Source organism: Phoxinus phoxinus, assembly GCF_949152265.1.
Source record: "Phoxinus phoxinus genome assembly, chromosome: 2".
Taxonomy (NCBI): domain Eukaryota; kingdom Metazoa; phylum Chordata; class Actinopteri; order Cypriniformes; family Leuciscidae; genus Phoxinus; species Phoxinus phoxinus.
In genome coordinates this window covers 4,656,772-4,678,937 of record NC_136877.1, presented here as the reverse complement: position 1 = coordinate 4,678,937, position 22,166 = coordinate 4,656,772, and the positions used below count along the sequence as shown (strand labels likewise).

The 22,166-nt window shown below is 37.7% G+C and overlaps 1 protein-coding gene across 1 annotated transcript in view; it reads right to left on the bottom strand.

The window, feature by feature from the left end:
- trip4 (thyroid hormone receptor interactor 4) overlaps positions 1–22,166 on the bottom strand; it is an 87,973-nt gene that overhangs the window by 55,074 nt on the left and 10,733 nt on the right. Inside the window, exons 9-11 of the mRNA XM_079598668.1 lie at positions 21,764–21,948; positions 19,559–19,683; positions 18,932–19,023 (exon numbers count right to left, since the gene is read on the bottom strand). Coding sequence (XP_079454794.1) covers positions 18,932–19,023; positions 19,559–19,683; positions 21,764–21,948 — 402 coding nt within the window. The remainder of the gene's footprint in view (positions 1–18,931; positions 19,024–19,558; positions 19,684–21,763; positions 21,949–22,166) is intronic.

Below are 22,166 nucleotides of genomic sequence, written 5' to 3'. Positions count from 1 at the left end.
CATCAAATGTACATATTGGTACCAAATAAGTGCATATTAGTACATCAAATGTACATATTGGTACCAAATAAGTGCATATTAGTACATCAAATGTACATATTGGTACCAAATAAGTGCATATTAGTACATCAAATGTACATATTGGTCCCAAATAAGTGCATATTAGTACATCAAATGTACATATTGGTACCAAATAAGTGCATATTAGTACATCAAATGTACATATTGGTACCAAAAGAGTGCATATTAGTACATCAAATGTACATATTGGTACCAAATAAGTGCATATTAGTACATCAAAGGTACATATTGGTACCAAAATAGTGCATATTACTACCTCAAAGGTACATATTGGTACCAAAATAGTGCATACCTCAAAGGTACATATTGGTACCAAATAAGTGCATATTAGTACATCAAAGGTACATATTGGTAACAAAATAGTGCATATTACTACCTCAAAGGTACATATTGGTACCAAAATAGTGCATATTACTACCTCAAAGGTACATATTGGTACCAAAATAGTGCATATTACTACCTCAAAGGTACATATTGGTACCAAAATAGTGCATATTACTACCTCAAAGGTACATATTGGTATCAAAATAGTGCATATTACTACCTCAAAGGTACATATTGGTACCAAAATAGTGCATATTACTACCTCAAAGGTACATATTGGTACCAAAATAGTGCATATTACTACCTCAAAGGTACATATTGGTACCAAAATAGTGCATATTACTACCTCAAAGGTACATATTGGTTACCGAAATAGTGCATATTAGTACCTCAAATGTACTGGTACCAAATAAGTGAGTGTATTATTTACGGCCAGTAAATTTTCAGCAAAACATTCATTTTGAAACCTGTCTGTAGACGCATGACATTTGAACTGTTACATTAAATGCCTAGAAAGGTGTCTAAATTAATTCTGTGACTCAGCCACATAATTTATGTCTTAATCTCCAAAATAACACAGGAGGGTCAATATGGCAGATGACGGTGCCTTCCCAGTAATTCTGAGAGTGGGGGGTCGTTGATCAATATCTCAATGCACTCTAATACTGCAAGACTGTTATAATGCCTCCAAACAGATGGGCCATGGTGTGTGTGTGTGTGTGTGTGTGTGTCTGTGAAAACCCTTCTCTCTTTTCCCTCCCTCCAAAGCCAGTTTTTGAGTAGGAGGGGGAACAAACTCCAACAGGAGAAGCCATATAGCCTGTGCTAATTCTCTTTCAGAGGGGGTGGAGGAGGACAGCATGGAGGGATACACACTTCTCGTTCAGGCTTTTATGGCCAGCTTTATTTACGCCCAGTCTCTCTCTCTCTCTCTCAACCCCCAATCCACCCCCTCCTGTTTCCCAGACTGGATTTATGGTTGGCCTCCGAGCTGTGAGCACTCAAACAGAGGATGAAAAGCCGCTCACACTGCCTGTACCTCAAACACAGGCTTTTATGATCAGCGCTGAAAAGCCAGAGAAAACAGCCAGTGAGCAAATACGACAAACACAAGAAAGCCAGATTCCTCTTGCGCTGTTATTGCCACAGTTATACGCCCGAGGCCTGGAAAAGCAGTCGGGAAGCGACTCGGTAAGAACTGTCCAACGACCGGGGAGAAGTCTCTCTCCATAATCACCCTCTGAGTGATCTAAAGGAGAGCAATTACATTTCATCAGTGCTATTTATACATCAGCGGAAAACGAGTGTGCATAATTTAGACACCAGTGTCTGTGTCAATATCTCATTAAAGCTAATGAGACTAAGAGGGTGTGGGAAACGCTGGCGGTGGCAGTCACAGATGTTTGCACTGTCAATTTCGTCTTCAAATAAAACCGCAAGACAAAAGAGGGGCTCTCCAGTTCGTGCTCGGAGATTAATGCTGGCATACAATCCATAAGACCCGCAAACAATGAAACAGTAACCGTGCAGCACTATCGAATGTTGGATGAATTTATCCAATAAACTCGCTAGCCTTGAGTAGCTGGACTATTAGCATAATACAGTCCGGTCCACTTTTTAGTTTGGTCCGCCTGTACACTTGGCTATAGTGTTAATCTTGTCAGCAAAATGAATGGCTAAAATGGTTGTTAAAGTCCCACTGTAGTCAATCATCTTTTATCACCAAAATGACATATTTAAGTGTTTTATCCTTGGGAAAAAAATGTCATGTCTTAAAATAGCTTGAATGTAACTCTACACCCTCATTTAGTATACGCCGTTCTATGAATATGCAAATGAGCCCCGCCTCCACTCACTCAGCTCAGAGATCCACTGGTTGACGATCACACGTTGATCTGATTGGTTACAAGGTAGTGTGTGACGTCAGAAACGCCAGCGATTTCAAACCGTGTTTTTGAGACTGTCTTTGGTTCACTGCAGTTTTAAGGAGAAAATACTCAGCAATGCTATCGACTTATGCTTTAAGACAAACCATGTGCAAATTCATATTAAAAACACCACATAGACACATAAACAACATTAAACCTTTGATTTTCACCACAGGGGGACTTTAAATAATGATAACAACATGTAATGAGCGGAGCAAACCACTCTCGACTGGTCCACAGCTTCAATTCTGAGGTCTCAATAACATCTACTGACCACCAACACACCAGTCGCGTTTCCATTAAAGATTTGCACAAAATGTCTGCAATGTTTTCTAAATGTCAATTAAAAAACTATTGCGACATGACAGCGTTTCCATTAATCGATGTTTTGCGACTAAAACGTAATTTTTTCAAGTAATTCCCAAAATTATGCCAATGGATGTTGGTAGGTTTATCTACTGTATTTTCCGGACTATAAGTCACACTTTTTTTCATAGTTTGGCTGGTCCTACGACTTATAGTCAGGTGCGACTTATATATCAAAATTAATTCATACTGACTGAGATGAACCAAGAGAAAACATTACCGTCTACAACCGCGAGAGGGCGCTCTAGTTGGCGGAGTTGTTCAGGAGCGACACCGAGGAAGAACTCAATGTATTCAGTGTTGAGGAATGAGATCGGGAGCTTGGTGAACTTGCTGACCGGTAACTTGTTGGACTCGCTGGCTTATGTTAATTTAGCCTATTCAGCCTCCCAGTTATATGTTCTTTATGCTATTGTGCAGCTGAATAACTGTTAATGTGTTACGCTAACATACCGGACACCTATTCAGCCTGTTGTTCTGTGTGCTATTGTGTAGCTGAATAACTTTCCTTTCCAGATTAAATGTCTGTTCTTGGATTTTGTGAAATAAATTTTTTAATAAATGCGACTTATATATGTTTTTTTCCTCTTCATGACGCATTTTTTTACTGATGCGACTTATACTCCGGAGCGACTTATAGGGCCCTATCTTGCACCCAGTGCAATTGACTTTGTACACTGACGCATGTATCATTCCTATTTTGCACCCGCGCACAGCAGACTTTTCCCTCCACAGACGCACGTCGGTAAATTAGGGAATGAACTTGCGCTCACAGGGGCGGTTCAGCGCAAAGAGGCGGCGTGTTCCAGCGCAAAAGTACCCTGGTGCTATTTTCCAGTTTTAGAAAGCAATTGCGCCATTGACCAGGAAAATCCGAGTCTAAAGACTGTGGCGCGTTGCGCGTTAGTGATATGGTATTTTAAGGGCGCGTGCTTGGCCATAATGTAGTGTGTTAACGCGCATACACGTTTATTCTCTAATATAAACAGACGCAGCAGTTTTCATTTTTGCAAATCATACATTATTACAAGGAAAAATATATTAACACACGAGGGAAATCATTGTTGTGTCCGTGAAGATGTGGAAAAGATCTATCTAGACTTAAAAAAAAAAAATCTAGATTAGGCTACACATTTACCCAAATTATACGCCTGTTTAACCGAAGCTAATTTGGGTGGGTTTCTCCTATCATCCCCAATGTCACTTCTCTGTGTTTTACGGCCCTGACGAGAACGTCGGTCTCCTCGGCTGTGAATCGCTCCTGGCGTGCGCTGGCAAATCCGCCGTTATAATAGCGATCCGCCATGGAACAAGCGCGCCGGCTCTTAAAGGGAATGTGAGAGGACGCTCTAATTGGTTTATTGCACGTTACGCCCAAACCACACCTATGAGTAATGAAGCTACTTCAGACCAACCCCTTTTAGATTTGCGCCGGGCGCAAGAGGCATTTATCCCGCCGGGAAAATAGCAACAGCGCCGGGATCCGCCCACAAAGTTACTTTGACACTTGCGTTTCAGATCGTTAAAATAGGGCCCATAGTCCGGAAAATACAGTATATTGCAGCCAACGCACTAGCGAGTATTTTAAATGGAAGTAGCCGTATGTGTGTTATTCAAGCATTAATGGCAAGGAAAGACTCTTATACTCGTATGAAGTGTTTCTGTGTGTTTCTCCCTCATTTCTGCTTCAAGCTCTTGATAAATTGAGGCATTTCTTTGTTGTTTAGAATCCAGTATTCCCGGGATACCTTTGTCTTTTATAAGTTTAATAAAGAACGGTCTCGCCTTCGGTCCAAACACACAGCGTCATCTTTAAAGAATGATCGACTTTTACGTACGTCAGGGGACCTTTAAATGCGAAAAAACTGTTTCCATTGCAGTTGTGAAATATATATTTTTTTAATTGCCTGAAAAACCACATCATGCGAGCGTAATTTTATATATATATATATATATATATATATATATATATATATATATGGGAGTTTTTTGGGTTTTTTTTTTTTTTTTTTTGCGAAATTGACGTTTCCACTGGACATATTTTACAATTCGCAATTTGAAGGGTAATAAAAACGTGGCTACTGATGCTCTGAACCAGAACAATACTGACAAACGTATTAAATTCAACCAAATTTCAGCATAAATGTAACACAATTACATCACTCAAACACACTTCAGAGTAAAATGCAATGCTATTTGGCCCTAAAGAGAGAATACACCACGGCAGACTATCTGTACACGGTCACCGTCATTTTGCCAAGTCACACATGATCCTGGATCAACATATTATATCTAAAAAAAATTGTTCTAACCCTATCCCAACACTTAAACCTAACACTACCCATAAGTGATTCCTAAAACCAGAGGGATATTATAGGCGAAAAACACTGATGAAGAAGCGCCTACTCCTGGTTGTAAGCTGTAAACATACAAATCCCTCAAATCTGATTAGTTGATTGAAATGTTGTTCCAGGATCAACAGAGGTGTTGATCCAGGGACATGTTAGACTTGTGAAATCCAGTCACCATCTGTACACAAAAAAAAAAAAGAAAAAAAAAAGAAGACACATTGACCAGATTCAGACTCGGTGGACAATAGAGACACAGGAAAACATGTCTGCCACAGGAAGAGAGGTTTCTGTCCACACTGTGATCTAAACCACATCGAGACAGAGCTGCACTTTCTAACACAATGCACAACGATTTTCACACACTGCTCTATCAAAAAATAAAGTGCATACACCACGCATTTGAAACCCTATCAAACTATGAAAGAAAAATGCCCTTCCTGTTAGAAGAACACAAGGACTGCTGTGTTAGCAGCACAATGTGTGTATGCCCGCCACAATATTAAAGAGACAGTGAATGATTCACCCCGACTTAATGTTTCCCTCATGTGTAGCTAAACTGCATAACATATATGTGACCCTGGACCACAAAACCAGTCACATGGGTACATTTAAAAAAAAATTGAGATGTATCCATCACATGAAAGCTGAATAAATAAGAAGGGTGCAAAAAAATGGAAACATTGAGAAAATCTTCTTTAAAGTTGTGCATTTATGTTCACGATTGTGCTGCATTTACTCACAAAAATACATGTTTTATATATTTACGGTAGGAAATTTACTAAATATCTTCATGGAACGTGATCTACTTAATATCCTAATGATTTTTGGCATAAAAGAAAAATCGATAATTTTGACCCATACAATGTATTGTTGGATATTGCCACAGATATACCCGTGCGGCTCCAGACTGGTTCTGTGATCCAGGGTCACATTATTATTAGTATTACTTCTTTATTCTGTTATTTAATTTATTAAACTCTATTTTAATTTCTCGTTATTTAATTTTGCATTACTTTTTCTTTGTAAACATTATGTATTTGCACTAATGTTATTGTAGTTTACATTGCTTTGGCGATACAAATGTACTACAGTTCTTTTCATATCAATAAAGCACAATTAAAAGAGAAAATTGAAACCTATAACCAAGTTGAGATGACAAATGGGCCCTGATTATGATTTTAATTAAAACATACCACTGTTTTCCCATATTCTCCCATAACAAAATTTACCCATACCAAAAAATTATGCGAAAAATAACAATGCAAGATTGTGGCCTGATTAAAAGATCCTTCTAAAACATACCAGATTAATTGGAAATATCCATAATTAACTAAATCTTGTCGCTTTTAAAGAAAAGTGTTTGCCAGAACTGAAACTGTCAAATTTACAGGTTGATCTGTAAATATGTTTAGATTTAACACTGTAATTCACAAAAATATATATATATACATTTTAAACCCGTTTCTGATGAATTAGCAAAGACACACTGGTACTAAAATCAGTTTTGAAACTTTAACATATACTGACAACCACCATAATAACACAGGGGGTAAAGAGAGAAGCCACATGATGAATCATAATTCATCACAATTATAGCTTTTCCACAAGCTGACGTAAATACTAATGTATAGAAGGTGCATGCAGTGTCATGCTTACAATACAGAGACCTTCATGGTAACACTCATGACACTAAAATAATGCAATGAACGTTCAATTTATCAACATAAGATGTAACATTATCACAAACTAAGGGTGTATCGATACCCTCATGTCACGATTCGATACATATCACGATACGATATTATTGCGATACTCCAAGACGTATGGTAAAAGGTTAACAAAAAATGTACAGTTATGAAGAAATATGGAAGCCGTTTAATTACTACATTAACAACAATAATATTGGTCATTTATTACAGGAGATGTAACTATGTATTAGTGTTTTGTTTTGTTTTTTTGCTGGAAAATGTAACTTTTGTGTACAGTAAGTACAGTAATGTATATTTGGCTTTTTGGTACCTTGCAATAACTGTTTTGCATTTAGATTGATTCTTGTCTTAGATTTTTGTGTATTTCTATATGGGAGAAGAGAGTGATGTGTTCTCTTGTTGGGGTGGGAAAAAACAATGACGAAATGGAAAAGTGCTTCTCCGTTACCCGTCTTGTATAATCAAAAACAATAAACACTGTGTTCAAAAAAAAAGAAAAAAAAGAAAGAAAGAAAGAAAGAAAAAAAAGTACTGTTGATTAAAATGCTAAATTTGGTTTTACATTGTGTGTGTAAATTAATATTCTTGGACTTGGTGCTGGACAATAGAGACACCAGAATAACCATAATTATGATTCTGAAGCTGAAAATACAGAATTATTTTACACGAATATGCTTGCACTCTTTCACTGACTAGATATATTAAAAATAATGTTGGACACTTTTCACTGGTAACAATACATTTGGCATTATCAGAACCCACAAATATTCCCCCATTGCATTATTATACATTATATTCAACATTATATATAATAGTTTCATGTAATACTGACACTCACACAGAAATTGTTGGGTGAACTATTCACGATACATATTAATGCATTTTTCTATAGCGATATATTGTTACACCCCTATTACAAATATTCCCCCATTGCATTATTACCGGTATATATTATATCCAACATTATATATATAGCAGTTTAATGTAGTATTGACAGTAAAACTCTGCAAACTTGCTTTTTTTTCTCACACAGAAATATTAATTTTGGGTGAACTATCCACAATACATATTGTCACTATCCATATCGATGCATTTTTGTATTGCAATATATTTTGACACCCCTATTACAACCATTTTTAATGTTTGTTCGACAGAAATCTGCTCGTATCAATGGGTTTAAACGCATAATTTTAATCCGAAGCATCTGCAGTCTGACCATTGGCATCAAGTCTTCACCTCTCTGAGAGAATTCATTCAGTGCATGGCTTGTCAAGAGGTGTTAGGTTTATGAAAAGCACTCAGGTAGACAGATTCGCTCAGGTTAAAGCAGACCGAGTGGCTGAGGCACACCAACATTTACACTGGATGAAAGAGAAAAGATTAGAGCCCTCTGAGCTGCAACAGACTTCATTGATTTATAATTAATCAAGGACAGAGCCGGGTTGCGATATTGCACCTGGACATAATCCTTTTAAATCCTCTGCTTGACATCATAGAAACTAAGAGAATAGATGCTCGCTTCAAACATGCAACTATCAATAGTAAAAGAGTGCAATATATGAAAGTAATTGCATGACATGAATCAGTATGAAAGGATTGCTTCAGTCAAAATGGCAGTGATGTGGAGGTTGAGGAGCTGATAATGCACTGCGCCCTCTGCAGGCTGAGCCGAGAATCACACACGTTAAAAACAATTAAAGGCTATTACCGAGGCTTATTGTGGCTTTTTAATCCACGTGTTAGCTTTGAGGCACTCTGTATGCAAGCACAGTCCTGAAAATAAATAGTATCTACACAATCTAAATTGAAAATCTTTACGTTAAGGGGAATAAAAAATAAAAACATATGTATGACTAATCTTGACATGCACAATTTCCACCCACTCAAATGCTCACTAGAGTAAGAAATAAGTATTATCTCCTCTAATAACTCGTGCCACCCACAGGAAACAAGTAGCAAAAAATGTAATGCATTTAAGTGCATAAATAAAAATTATAATTATAAAATAATCTCTGTATATATTATTTATACTAATATATATATATATTAATAATATATATACACGTGACCCGCTCTGTTGAAATGAGTCGGAAAGTCGCAATGTTCCATTTTAAGATATGGGGCGATTATGTGGAAAAACAATGAAATAATAGATTTTTTTTTGTTGCTAATTTCAAAGAACAGACAGTCAAAAATAATCTCCCAAAGTTTCATAGTCCAGATAATTGAGTAAATGTATTTAAATGACTATTAAAGTTTACAAAGTTTTACTAAATTCCCTGGAAATTAACATTGTTTTTGTCAACTCCTCTCATCACCTCCGAGGATTTCCCAGGTATCCCCTGAAGCGTCACTATCTCTGCTCTCCAAATATGGTGTTACACGTTGTATAGAACCAATCAAAAAGCTTAGAAATGTACACAAATGTTGATCTTATGTCAATGGGAAGCCCCGTTTCGACTGACCAGCACGCGATTGGTCCAGCCATCCTCCTGTCAGACTCTCCTCAGAAAGATGAAATATTATTAATTTGAGAAATGTTGTGTAATATATTAATGTCTTTGGTCAAATTAAGCTGTAAAATAAATAGTTTATCCCTTTATATGCAATGGATTTTGAAAGATAGCAACAACAAAAATGGTCAAAAAACTTTAAAAGCGATTTTCTCAGGTTTTCAATTGGAAAAAGAGGACAGACGACCATAATTCAAATGTGTATATCTTTACAACCATTCAAGGTATTTTTTAACTTTGACTAGGATATCATTTGAAAGCTTATGGTCTCCTTTCTCCTCTTTCCATTAATACCAAAATCTTAATTTTAAAATTTGGGTCACTGTGACTCATTTTGCTGGATCAAGTCACACACACACACACATATATATATACACAGTATATTAGATATTAAATATATTATATTCGAGATTCACCGATAATATATACTGATACCAATAATAATGCTGTAAACTAAACAGGGAAACCCTCTCATTTGGGACATTAATATAATATTAGAGGTTAAAATGAACAACAAAGCCCAAACTATCATATTCAGCTGCTATTTTATTTACATATATAATAATTACACTCAAATAAAAGCTGAAATGTTTGTATACTACTCAGTTGCACATACAGTAAGGTAGTTTTCATAAACACTTGTATTCTTGATAATTGTTTCAAGCATACATATATAATTAACAGTAAATAAGCTCGTCTTTAGTGTTTTTATAGCTAACTAATGAACTGTGAACATTGGATAACTTTCCTGAGATAAACACGTTAAGTGTCATTGTTCACAAGCTGTTTTATTGAAGTCTTTCTGCTGTTGAAACACTGATTGAGTGATTACATGAGTGTACAGTATCTTTCAACATGACTGTTGATGCTAATGCATGTTTTTTAATGCTACAACTTGTATTAAAGTGGAAGAAAAAGACTTCACGTCACATTCAAGAGCGTCAAAATGCCATTTATTGCTTGAATTTCATGATAAAATGGACAGAATTTGAAAGATGACTTTGTTTCAAAGCTCTTTGCGATTATTCGATGGGAAGCTTTACCAATAATGTTTGGTGAAGGAAAAACTGCAGACCTGGCAACCCTGGCTTGAACTACGGGTGAGGGTCAAAATGGACCATATGCCAACTAGTCGAACTTTGACCCCTCATTTTTCTAGGCTGTGAAGTGAGCTAAAAGGCACTTCGTCATTCGATATGTCCCATCTAACCCTTCCTGTGACAAAGGGTAAAATGTCTACACCAGAAAGAAAGTTACATCTTAACGCCATGCCAGTTTCAATGGCTAAATTCATGCTTTAGATATAAAAAATATAAAAAATTCGATAAGATGTTTAAGATTCACTTTTCTGAAAGCTTTAAGACTAAATTTGGATTTACTTGGTTAAAAACCTTCAAAAGCATCACCAGTTTAGTTGCGAGTCTTTCCGGCATCATGTGAAAGTAACTTGATCCCAGCGATTATTAGAAATGAAATGCATGTCTTGTTCCAAAATGCAAGATTTATTATTTTTAAAAAATTGTTTAATCAATGATCCCATTCCAACTGCTTTTTATTTTTTGGTGTATGTATTTAATGTTGGTTTCTGTGAAAGGTATAGAGCATTTTACTGGTTTCTGCTTGTCCATTAGCAGAGATTATTTGATTCAAGAGATTACAAATCTTCACTGTATTCAAACTTATTCGACTGTATTCAAACTTTGACAATACATTGTTCAACAAACGACACATTGTTCACGTCCCTGTAAGTATCTAGTTATGAAATGTCCTTAATGGAGTAGTTCACTTTAAAATAAAAATTAGCCCATGATTTACTCACCCTCAATACACCCTTATGTGTATATGACTTTCTTCTTTTAGACGAACATTAATAACGAGTTATATTAATAAATGTCCTGGCTCTTCCAAACTTTATAATGGCTTGAGGGTGAGTAAATAATGGGGTAATTTTCATTGTAAAGTTAAATAGTCATTAAAGTATGTCACACAATGCAAAAATCTTCATGGCCCTAAAATGTTATAATTTTTCTAGGCCTATTTGTTTATAATTTTTCAAGGCCGCAGCAGAGGAGAGCTCATCCCTCAATTACACCTCTATTACAGGGAGTCTGCCATGCAGGGAGAACAGGAAGTGAGACAGGAAGTGAGACAGGAAGTGTGCTTCTCAATATCCCTCCTCGTTTCCTCTCTCCTCCGTCCTCCATCCTATGACCCGGAAACCGGTCGAGCTCAGCCATCCTGAATGACATCTCACATCTCAATTCTCTAATTGCACCGCGAGGATCGAGGCGTGAGGAGCTTCCTGAGGAGTCATGAGCGAGGATATACACGGGAATATTTTATCGACTAAACGTAATGTTCGTTATTTTGAATACAATGTCATCACTTATATGCAGTCAGTCACATCTTTTCCGGTTTATTTGTGTTCACATACAGTACATGCACTACACATACACTGCGTTTTGTTGATCGGATAATAAACGGGGTCTAAAATGTTTTGAGCTCGTCCACTTTCGACCTCTTCCAGAGGCAGTGGAAAACACATTCGACCGGATTGCTTTCATAGTGTAAAAGCTCATGTGATCAAATGTGTTCAAACACCGTCTTCTCTCCGTCTGCTGATCTAATGCGTGAACATTATCACAGATCTGGTTTCTATTTAGAAGTGAATGTCTTTGCAAAAATGTTGCCATTGTTATCTAAACTTTGCTCATTGTTCAGTGTAACACTGTATTAATCTTGTTTGCAAGATATACTTTTAACAGCTGAAGTCAAGTGATATTTTTTATTTTTTAACGGCCTATGCTTGTATCTAGAGAGCAGAGTTGCCATACGCAACATAAAACTGTTTATTATCTGTTTTTATGACTGTTGGCAGATTTTGGATCTGACAAAAGAAGGAAATTTCACTCAACTATATTTGGCCCTGTTTATATCTGGTATAAAGATGCGTTTTGGTCGATCGGATCACAAGTGGACGACACTAAATACAGGTGTAAACGGGTCTAAGATGTTTAGAGTTTGACCTTTCGACCTCTTCCAGAGCTAGTTGAAAACACATTCGACCGGATTGCTTTCGTAGTGTAAACGCTCATGTGATCAAATGTGTTCAAACGGCCACAAAACACCGACTTCTCTTTATTAACATTATGGGAAGAGCTCTGGCCAGACGGGATTTAAACTTTGTCGGCTGAAGACTCAAGTTTGGTTTAAAGATGAAAAACGTACCAAACAGAATGTTCTCTCACCGTTCCTGATCTCTAACACACACTCACAGCGTTCGGCTGGTCTTGCTGCTTCAGAGCAGAAACTAAAAATGTGTGTTTTTCTGTCGTCTCGGGTCGTGTTCATGTAAATTGCGTGAGCTTATTTCATCTATTATATTGAAAGATCAGAAAAAGCCCAAACATTTACCCGCCCATAGACCCTCCCCTCGAAGAAAACAGAAAATAGTTAAAAGTGGACAAAAGAGACGGATTAAATGGCTGTTCACACTGTCAGTCCCAATCCGATTGTGTATCCGATTGGAATCTGATCTAAAATTATTGATGTCCACACTGTGTAATCACAACCGTTCAGATCCGCGAAATCCAATCAGATCAGTCAGACCGAAACGGATTTCCAGAAATGCGATTTGAATAGGATTTCAAACCATGAATGTATCATTTCAAGTGTTTTAAAAGTTGATTTTAAGTGACTAAATCTGATCGGATATCAATCGGATAAGCACAAAAAAACAGATTTGGACTGACAGTCCGAATGTAGCCTATGAAGTCCCTTGTTCTGAAAAACACACTGTGCTCTGATTGGTCGGCTGGATCAGTGTGTTGTGATTGGTTGAGCGGGTTTGGGAAATGTCCCGCCCCTTACCATAACCACCAGTTTCAACACACTACTAACTAACTCAACCAAGCCCCGCCCCTTTATTCTGCACATTAATTATTTAAATGAGGAATATTGTGACGTGTTCGTTCCCGGAAGAAAACTCAAGACTACAATGGAGGCGTTTCAGGAGTTCAGAAACACTGACACTGATATAGAGAATAACTCCCGCTGGAGGGACCTTGACTCTTTGCAGAGATTTTTCATGTTCAGACAGCAACAATACACACTTAAGAATGTTGAACGCATAAAAAAAGCATAATAGGTCCTATTTAATGTAGAGTAACTATCGAAAAGAGAAGGGGAATAATTTGACTTTAGCAATGATAAAAGACACCAATACATTTTACATGCATTTAAATTCATCAAGACAAAAAAAACATAGTTCTCAACTGATTTTATACCTTTTTTTTTTTTCAGGGCACCCACATTTTATATTTGATTTCATGCGGTGACCCAAAAAAGTACCAGAATAAAACTGAACTGAAGTGCGGTCACAGGTGTGGGTATATCGGCTACTCAACAGCTTTGAGTGCGGCTCATCCAATCTGATCTGTTTTTAATGGCTTTTAAATCATGTTGCTTCATGTAAAGCCTAAGGGGCTGTACACACACAGGAGATGTTATTAAATTCAGAATTAGCCAGACAGAGAGCAGTGAAAGGGAACACAGACGCAAACTGTTTTTAACTTGTCACATCTTGCCGTTTTAGGATGATGCACATTAATGTGGACATTAAAGTCACACGTAAACATTTCTGAATGTCACTGATACAAAATACACATCAAACCAAGTGCAGGGCTCCAAACAAAAAAATCAATTAAGGAGCCATTGGCTCCTATAGGGGAAAAAAACAGGTGCCAAATAATTTTTTTAAGAGCCACATAATGCACTTACTTTTATTCACTCTGTTGTGTGCATGTCTCTCCTCTTTTTACAGTTTCAGCATTGTCATCTTGTGAATGTTCTGGGAACTGAAGCTTATTTGGGAACTGAAGCTTATTTGGAAACTGAATGTCACTTCTGACTTATGAACTATATACAGTCAAATTATTATTTTTTACGCAGAATCTGAGCCAGTGTCACTGCCACTGACCATGATTATGTCCATATCACTTGGCCACTGAGTGTAGTTTGGCCGTCTCCTCTTCTTTTTTGCAGAAAGCCAGCGTTTGACACATGGTTCAGGATCAAACTGTTCAAGTGATGGGCCTTCAGTGCTGATCCTGATCAAATCTTCCAAGGTTGACACATGGAGTGAATTGCGTACTTTAGATTTTATCCTGTTTTGAGCTGAAAAGCCACGTTCACACTGAGCAGCCGAAATTGGTAGGACAAGCATTATCTCAACTAGATGCAAAACATTCTGGAAATCTGTGCAGTAGGGCTCTTTTGTTAGTAGGACTTCCCACAAGCTGCAATAGGATTTATCTGAAAACTGTCCTTTAACAAGGGTTTTCAACAATCTCCATTCTGCCTGTACAGCATTGATGTCACATCCATTTTTCAGCAAGATGTCTTGATACCATTTCAGCAGTGTGTCAATTTCATTTACCCCAAAAGTGTAGATGTCGTTTGGCCAAGAATCATGACAAAAGATTGAGAAGCATTGAATGATCTCTGTCCCTTGTGTGTTTTTGTGCTGTGGGTTGTCTCTCATTATTTCAAACCTCCTATCAAGCTCCTTAACTGTAATGTCTACAGTTTCATCAATGAGGTGGTTTAGTTCTTCACTGAAACCTTGGAGATCACAGCCTTTCAGCTGTATGTTTTGAAAGGAAATGCCCACGTAGTCAGATGAGGCTGCTTTTTTCTGCCTTCTGGTCTGTTTTTCTCTTTGGGCTTTGTCCTGCTGCACCACATTTTCATGCTGAGAAACTGAATTTAAGTTTGTGTGACTGAGAAATTCCTCCAACTTTCCATTTCTCACTGGTTTGTCCTTCATTCCCTTGATTGTACAAACACAGGAATCAATAGCTGCTTTAGCCTGAGGTAGAATAAGCGAGTTCTTCTGAAGCACAAGACTCAAGTTTGAGATTTCTCCAAACAGGTCATGGAGAAAGTGACAAAACCCCACAAAAGGCAACTTTTCCATTTGTTGTGAGATGTGTTTTGCTCTTCCTGTTATTTCAGTGTTTTTGGATGAGGCAGCAAGGTGTTGCATGTGGCAGTGCACAGCTGTATATTGGCCCTGGCCTGTAGTCTGATCAGATGCAAGAAAAACAGAAAGGGCTCTGTAAATGTGAGGCAGCCAGCGCTGGGTCTTCACAGCAGAAGGTGTTCGTATGGCACAGCCTAACTCCATGCCAATGGCTTTCAACTCACGCTTGCTTTTGGGGCTAAAATGGTATGTTTTCCATATTAGCTGTAGCAAGTCATAGACTTTTGCAATCATTGGAACAGACTTCTGAACATCCAGCATGGCTAATTCCAGTCTGTGTGGCATACAGTGAAAGGAAAGAATGTGCTGTCCTAATTCTTCTCTTAAGAGAGCACCTACTCCTCCTCGAGCACCCATGTTAACGGCAGCCCCATCTGCTCCAAATGCAGTAATCTTCTTCTGCCACCAATCACAATCAGTTTGTTTAGCATCACTAAACAAGCATTTTATTTTATCCAATACTCCATGTGCATGGCAGTGTTCAAGCTCAGTTAAACCAATAAACCTGTTCACTGCCACACCTGCAGAAATGTGCCTGCAGTATGCAATAACGTTGTCTTTCCCAGAAACGTCTGTGCCACAGTCAGTGATAATGGAGATGTAATTAGCTGTCTGTGCGTCTGTCAGTGCTTGGTCTTTGATCTCATCTGCAATGCATCCTACAAACTCAGCACAAGATGTGTCATTATCATACGTTTTGCTCACATCAAGTCCGTTTTTTCTCATTAATAATATCTGTGAACTGAATTTACTGAATGGCAGCTCTTCCCGTGCGATCATATAGGCTGTGTTAAATTTCATTTTTAACTCCTTCCATTCCTTTTCGTCCCGCAGCTCGCATGCACGAGAAACTGCACGTGCTAACGGTGCAGTCTGTGGAGCATTCTTCGCGATTATGTGATCGCGTGCATTTTTATGCTTGTTACTGTCCCCGTGTTTTCTCACAGTCTCTTTTTTGAAATGGTTAGTTCCTGTAATGAACTCCGTTTTCCCCGCTATTTCTTTGCCCGCTCTTGAACAAAAGTCACAAAACATTTTTTGTGTCTCGTGATCATACCTCAGCCAAGAAAACTCCTGAATCCAGGACGTTTTGAAATGTCTTTCGCCGCGGTGTTCATTGACTGATGCGGAGAGAGGAATCCCTGTGTCTCTGGCATTCTCTAGCGCGCTCGTGCTGGCACAGCTGCTGGAGCCTGCTTTTTTGTTTGCAGGTGTGTCATCCGTGCTGGTTATTGACAGAGATGAGGATTGCTTGAAGAAGTCAGAAATTTTTCGCTTTGACATATTTTTTTCTGGCGCGGAAAGGTGATCGCTTTACCCGTTCATATTTTGGCGCTTTCACTCAGTGGCGCTTTCAGTCAGTTCACTCAAGCGTCTCATTTCATGACGTTAACAAAACAAATGAAGCGATAGGCTACTGGTTATAAAACATGCACGTAGGATTTAAATTTTACAATCAAAGGGAGTAAATTTGTATTGTCGCCAATGGCGACCTTGGCAGAAATTTCACTCGCAAATAAATATATTTGGTCGCAAATGCGACCATTTTAGTCGCAGTTTGGAGCCCTGAAGTGCCAACTGCAAACAATTGATGCAAGACCTTTTCTCAGATTAAATATATAAAATGTATACTTTAAATTAAATAGTCTAGTTTTTCATTTTAAAGGTGCACTTGGTAACTTTTTCAACTTAATAAATCCATTTAGAAATCATTTGGATGGTTAAATAATCTGTTCTGGTGAGAATGGTTACTTTCCCCGCTCCCCCCAGCGTTCCCAGGCGGAAAACCAGCCTTGCAACATTGGGACTAACGTCCCGGTAAGTTGAAAATAGGAAGTCTCGTGAGAAGCGAGAACGAGCGAGGAAGAGAGAGAAACACGAACTGCTTTACAGCAATTCGATATAAACACACACGCCCCCCTCATGCTCAATTCTAACTGAAATTTCAAGCGACGATGGATCTTTCTTCAAAAGTTCCACTGCAAAGAAAAAGGAGACGGTTCTCGGCGGAGGAGGTGAGGGAGACGAAGAAATCTGTTGACCGTGCGTCTGGGACTCATTTGTTCACCACACCGGCTCCGCCCATAACAAAAGCACATGAGCAGCGGTAGAAAGGGGGAGGAGTGCGCCGGCGCGCCGCAAGTGACTTTACGACAGTGATGTGAAAAATATACGCAGCTGTAGGGGGAGCTCGTTAAGAAAATCAGCAAAGCGGTGGCTAGAGTTACCGAGTGCCGCTTTAAACCTACTAGTGTTTTAGTAAATGAAGTTCTCCTCATGTTCACCTACCCATGTAACCACATGTGCAGATCAACACATTAACTGTGAACATGATCCACCAACATTTCATTTCAGCATTTTCCCCATTTTAACATTAAACAGGTGAAACTCAAAAAATGAGAATATGGTGCAAAAGTTCATTTATTTCAGTAATTCAACTTAAAAGGTGAAACTAATATATTATATAGACTCATTACATGCAAAGTGAGATATTTCAAGCCTTTATTTGTTATAATTTTGATAGTTATGGCTTACAGTTTATGAAAACCTTTTCACAATATTCTAATTTTGAATTTGGGGTTTTCATAAGCTGTAAGCCATAATCATCAAAATTATAACAAATAAAGGCTTGAAATATCTCACTTTGCATGTAATGAGTCTATATAATATATTAGTTTCACCTTTTAAGTTGAATTACTGAAATAAATGAACTTTTGCACAATATTCTCATTTTTCGAGTTTTACCTGTATATTTTGCTTTATAACCTCTTTTTGTGAAATGTTTTGGTTGGTTATGTGATATTTTGTAATCTGATTTTTACTCCAGTGGATATTTCTCAGGGTTTCAATTTCTCTATGGATAACAAACAAAGTCTTAGCCCAAAAATACGCAATGTTATTGTGGGTTAAAGGATTGGTAAGTGTATGAAAATTTTTTAAATGTACAAAGAGGGTGTGAAGCCTTAAAACAAACACACAAACAAAATCTAAACCTTGACAAAAAGCAGTCTTCTAGAATGTCTAAATATATATTCAAATGCACAACCTTAATATATATGTCCAAAAACTAGGGAATTCACAAGCCTCTCTATAGAGAGCTCTACAGGCATCTAGTGGTTACACCATAATATGACATGTTTTTCTTTCTTTACTCTCACTAGATTGTGCTAATCTGCCTTTAAAAATTGGATTTTACCAGCCTAGTATCTATTTAAACCTGAAATACTGCATTAACTGAACAATAATGATTTTTTTTCTTTAAATTCAATGGGAAAAATTGATCATAATTATTGGATAAATATGAATTAGTACCATAAAATGATCTCAAAATATAAAATTACTAAAAAATAATGACAAATATTAGGAATTGTTATTTTCAATGGGAAAAAAAAAATGATAGAGGTGTCAAAAGAGGGACAGAAAGCTCTCTGATTTAATCAGAAACATCTTCATTTGTGTGCTGAAGATGAACGAAACTCTTACGGGTTTGTAACGACATGAGGGAGACTAATTACTGAGAGAATTTTCATTTTTGGGTGAACTATCCCTTTAATGTAAACCGAATGTTTTTTATGCATGTATGAATATACCAACAGGGACACCAAAAGCCACTGACCTGTTCCCTGAACTGCTCCTGAGAGAGACAATCTGTGACGTTCACGCAGCCCAACAGACAGCCTGTGGGATACTCCGTCGGGAACTGCGGATCTGGACAGCAAAATAACCAAGTTAGAAAACGTATGGTTTATTTAGCTGTTTATATGTATATGTATTTATTACTGTGATTATATGTTCATTCGTATGTGCTTGAACATATGCGTACATGTGCTTCTTAATAAAAAAAATAATAGTAACCAAGTTAGGTGACATGGTAACACTTAACAATAAGGTTCATTAGTTAACTACCTTACTTAATATGAACTAAGAATGAACAATAATTCAACAGCATTTAATAATCTTAGGTAATATTAATTTCAACATTTACTAATACGTTATTAAAATCAAAGGTTGTGTTTGTTAACATTAGTTAATGCACTGTGAACTAAACATGAACAAACAATGAACAGCTGGATTTTTATCAACTAACAATATCAAAGATTATGTATTGTGCTCATTGTTAGTTCATGTTACTCAATACATTAACTAATGAACCTTATTGTAAAGTGTTACCGGTGAAATTACAAAGACATTCTACAGACATATATATAGGTTTAGTATTACTGTCATAAATCTGCACACATACCATCTGTGTAAATCTGTCGGTACATGGCCTCCACCCCTGCGATCTCTTGAGGAGTTGGCCGGTTAGCGGCGGCAGCGATCCACAGGCGCCCTCTATGGGACGTGTACCATGTTCTGCCTTCAACCCTACACACACACACACACACACACACACACACACACACACACACACACACATACACACACACACACAACAAATGGAGAGAAAAGTAGAAACGTTCAGATGAGCTACACACAAAAGCTCTACATACAGGGACAATCTCACGCTCTCACACACAAGAAATGTCACGCCAAAATCATTTTTTCTCCCCTCTCAATCTCTTCATTTTCTGTTGATGACTACACTAGACTAGACCAGGGGTTCCCAAACTTTTCCATGACAAGGTCCCCCAAATACCAAGAGGTTCTGGCCAAGGCCCCCCTTTTGCAGGATGTGTTATTGAACCCATCGACAACACTACGGCAAATGTAGAAATAAATAAAACATCTGTGAACATCAAGATTATGTGGCGGTGTTTGATACCAGCCAATCAGAAAGATTATATTGATGCACCGATTACTATTTTCTAGGCCGATTACGATTTTTCATTGAGTTTGAGCTGCCGATACAGATTTTAGCCGATTCCGACTTTATTCCGAAAAAAGATTATCACCATCAAATGAAAAACATTTTACCATATCAGTGATATATGAAGGTAAAATATGCAAGTTTTTTATGTTAAATACATTCTCTTAACCGGTTTATACACCGGTGTTATGCCATTCATGAGTTTATCTCCCTCAAAAGAGAAAAAATGTAGTATCCCAGACACCATCAAAACATTGAGAGCGGTCCATTCAGATTCAGGGTTTGCAGGTCATGCATTCTGCTTTACACGGATCCCGACCGAAACGAAAACACGGGAATTTTCTCTGTAAATCATCTATGAATTGATGATTTTTTTTTTTTTTTTTACGCTGTTAGCTACTTGCATCTTATCTCGCACTTGAGCGTAAACAGCGTCGAGTCACGCTGCTAAAATTCTGTGAACATAAAGTCCGCCTACTTTGATTTGATTGGTCATTTCAAATATTCTGACATTGACGAGCATGTGACAGACCAATAAGGCTGAGATGAACACACACACACACAGGCCTCTGTTTTCTGACGTGCTCTCTGCTTGGAGCCGCTGCGGATTGAGGAACGCACTGATTATAACAAGACGGGGCGAATCCGAAGCCGGTTTCATATATTTTGTGAATATTTTAAAGTACACGCTTAATGGTCCCATGAAAAACAGTGAAAACCGGACATTTTCATGAATTTATTTTTAAAAAACTGACAGTACTTAAAAAGTGGACATGTCCGGGCAAGAGGACGTTTGGTCACCGTATACCAATGGACACTTCGATACCATACAAAATCACCATGCACCCGTTCAGAAAGACAAATGACCAGTTTATAATGTTTACTTTGACTCAAACAGTTGTGGCGCATCATGCCCTAAGCAGAAACATTAGATACATTTGTTATGTACTTTCGTTCTAGACGTCGCTAATATATCATTCCTAATATGTTTGGACCTTTTATTGACAGTAGCCTTCTTTTACTTTTTTTTACTTACTTAATACATGCCTTCACAAGCACCCATAGAGCTGTGTTTGTGATGCTTGAGTTGGAAAAGGTGCAACGCGCAAAAGTGTTGTTTGCAAGGTTGTTTGACAATATGCTTTATCTTTGTAACTCCACTAGTTTCACAAAAACTAAATACTTTATCGGTCGGTAAGTTTACACAAAACAGCATTGCCAAAATGTGAAAGTTATTATTGAAATATTGGGTTACACTTTATTTTAAGGTGTTATTGTTACAGTGTAATTATATATTTAAGTACTGAGTAATATTAAGTTAACTACATGTACTTACTATAGGGTTAGTGTAGGATTAGGATTTGGTTGAGGGTTAGTTGCATGCAATTATGCATAATTTACTGTTATTACTATGGTAAGTACATGTAACATATGCAACAAGGACAAAATAACGTGTTGCCAAATATTGCTATGGTTCAGTTTTAATATTGGTGCATCCTAAGTTTACATAACATATTTACTTCTCGCTATTGCTAGACAGACGCAGGTGGTAGTTATAATTTAGGGGGAAGAATATTCACCCCCTGAGCCGGGAGTGATGTAATTTATGATTTCATGGCGTCTTCAAGTGAACTGTACCTTTTTATGCCTTTAATAAGCAGTGAAGCCCATGGCTGATGCATGCTGAGGCACCAGCCTCCATCTGACATCTCCTGAAGCTCTTTGTCCTGGAGTCGGAGTCGACTGCGCTCACTTTTCTGTGTATTGCTCACAGCCTTTGATGACGACTTGCGCGAGGAGTCGCTACAGCCCACGTCAACCCACTGACACAACACAAACACACATGAGTGAATAGACATGTACACAGATGCAACTCATATACAACTGGCATTAAAAGGATAGTTCACCCAAAAATGAAAATTAGCCCATGATTTACTCACCCTGAAGCCATCTGAGGTGTATATGACTTTCTTCTTTCAGACGAATACAATCAAAAATAAATTAATAAATGTCCTGGCTCTTCCAAGCTTTATAATGGCAG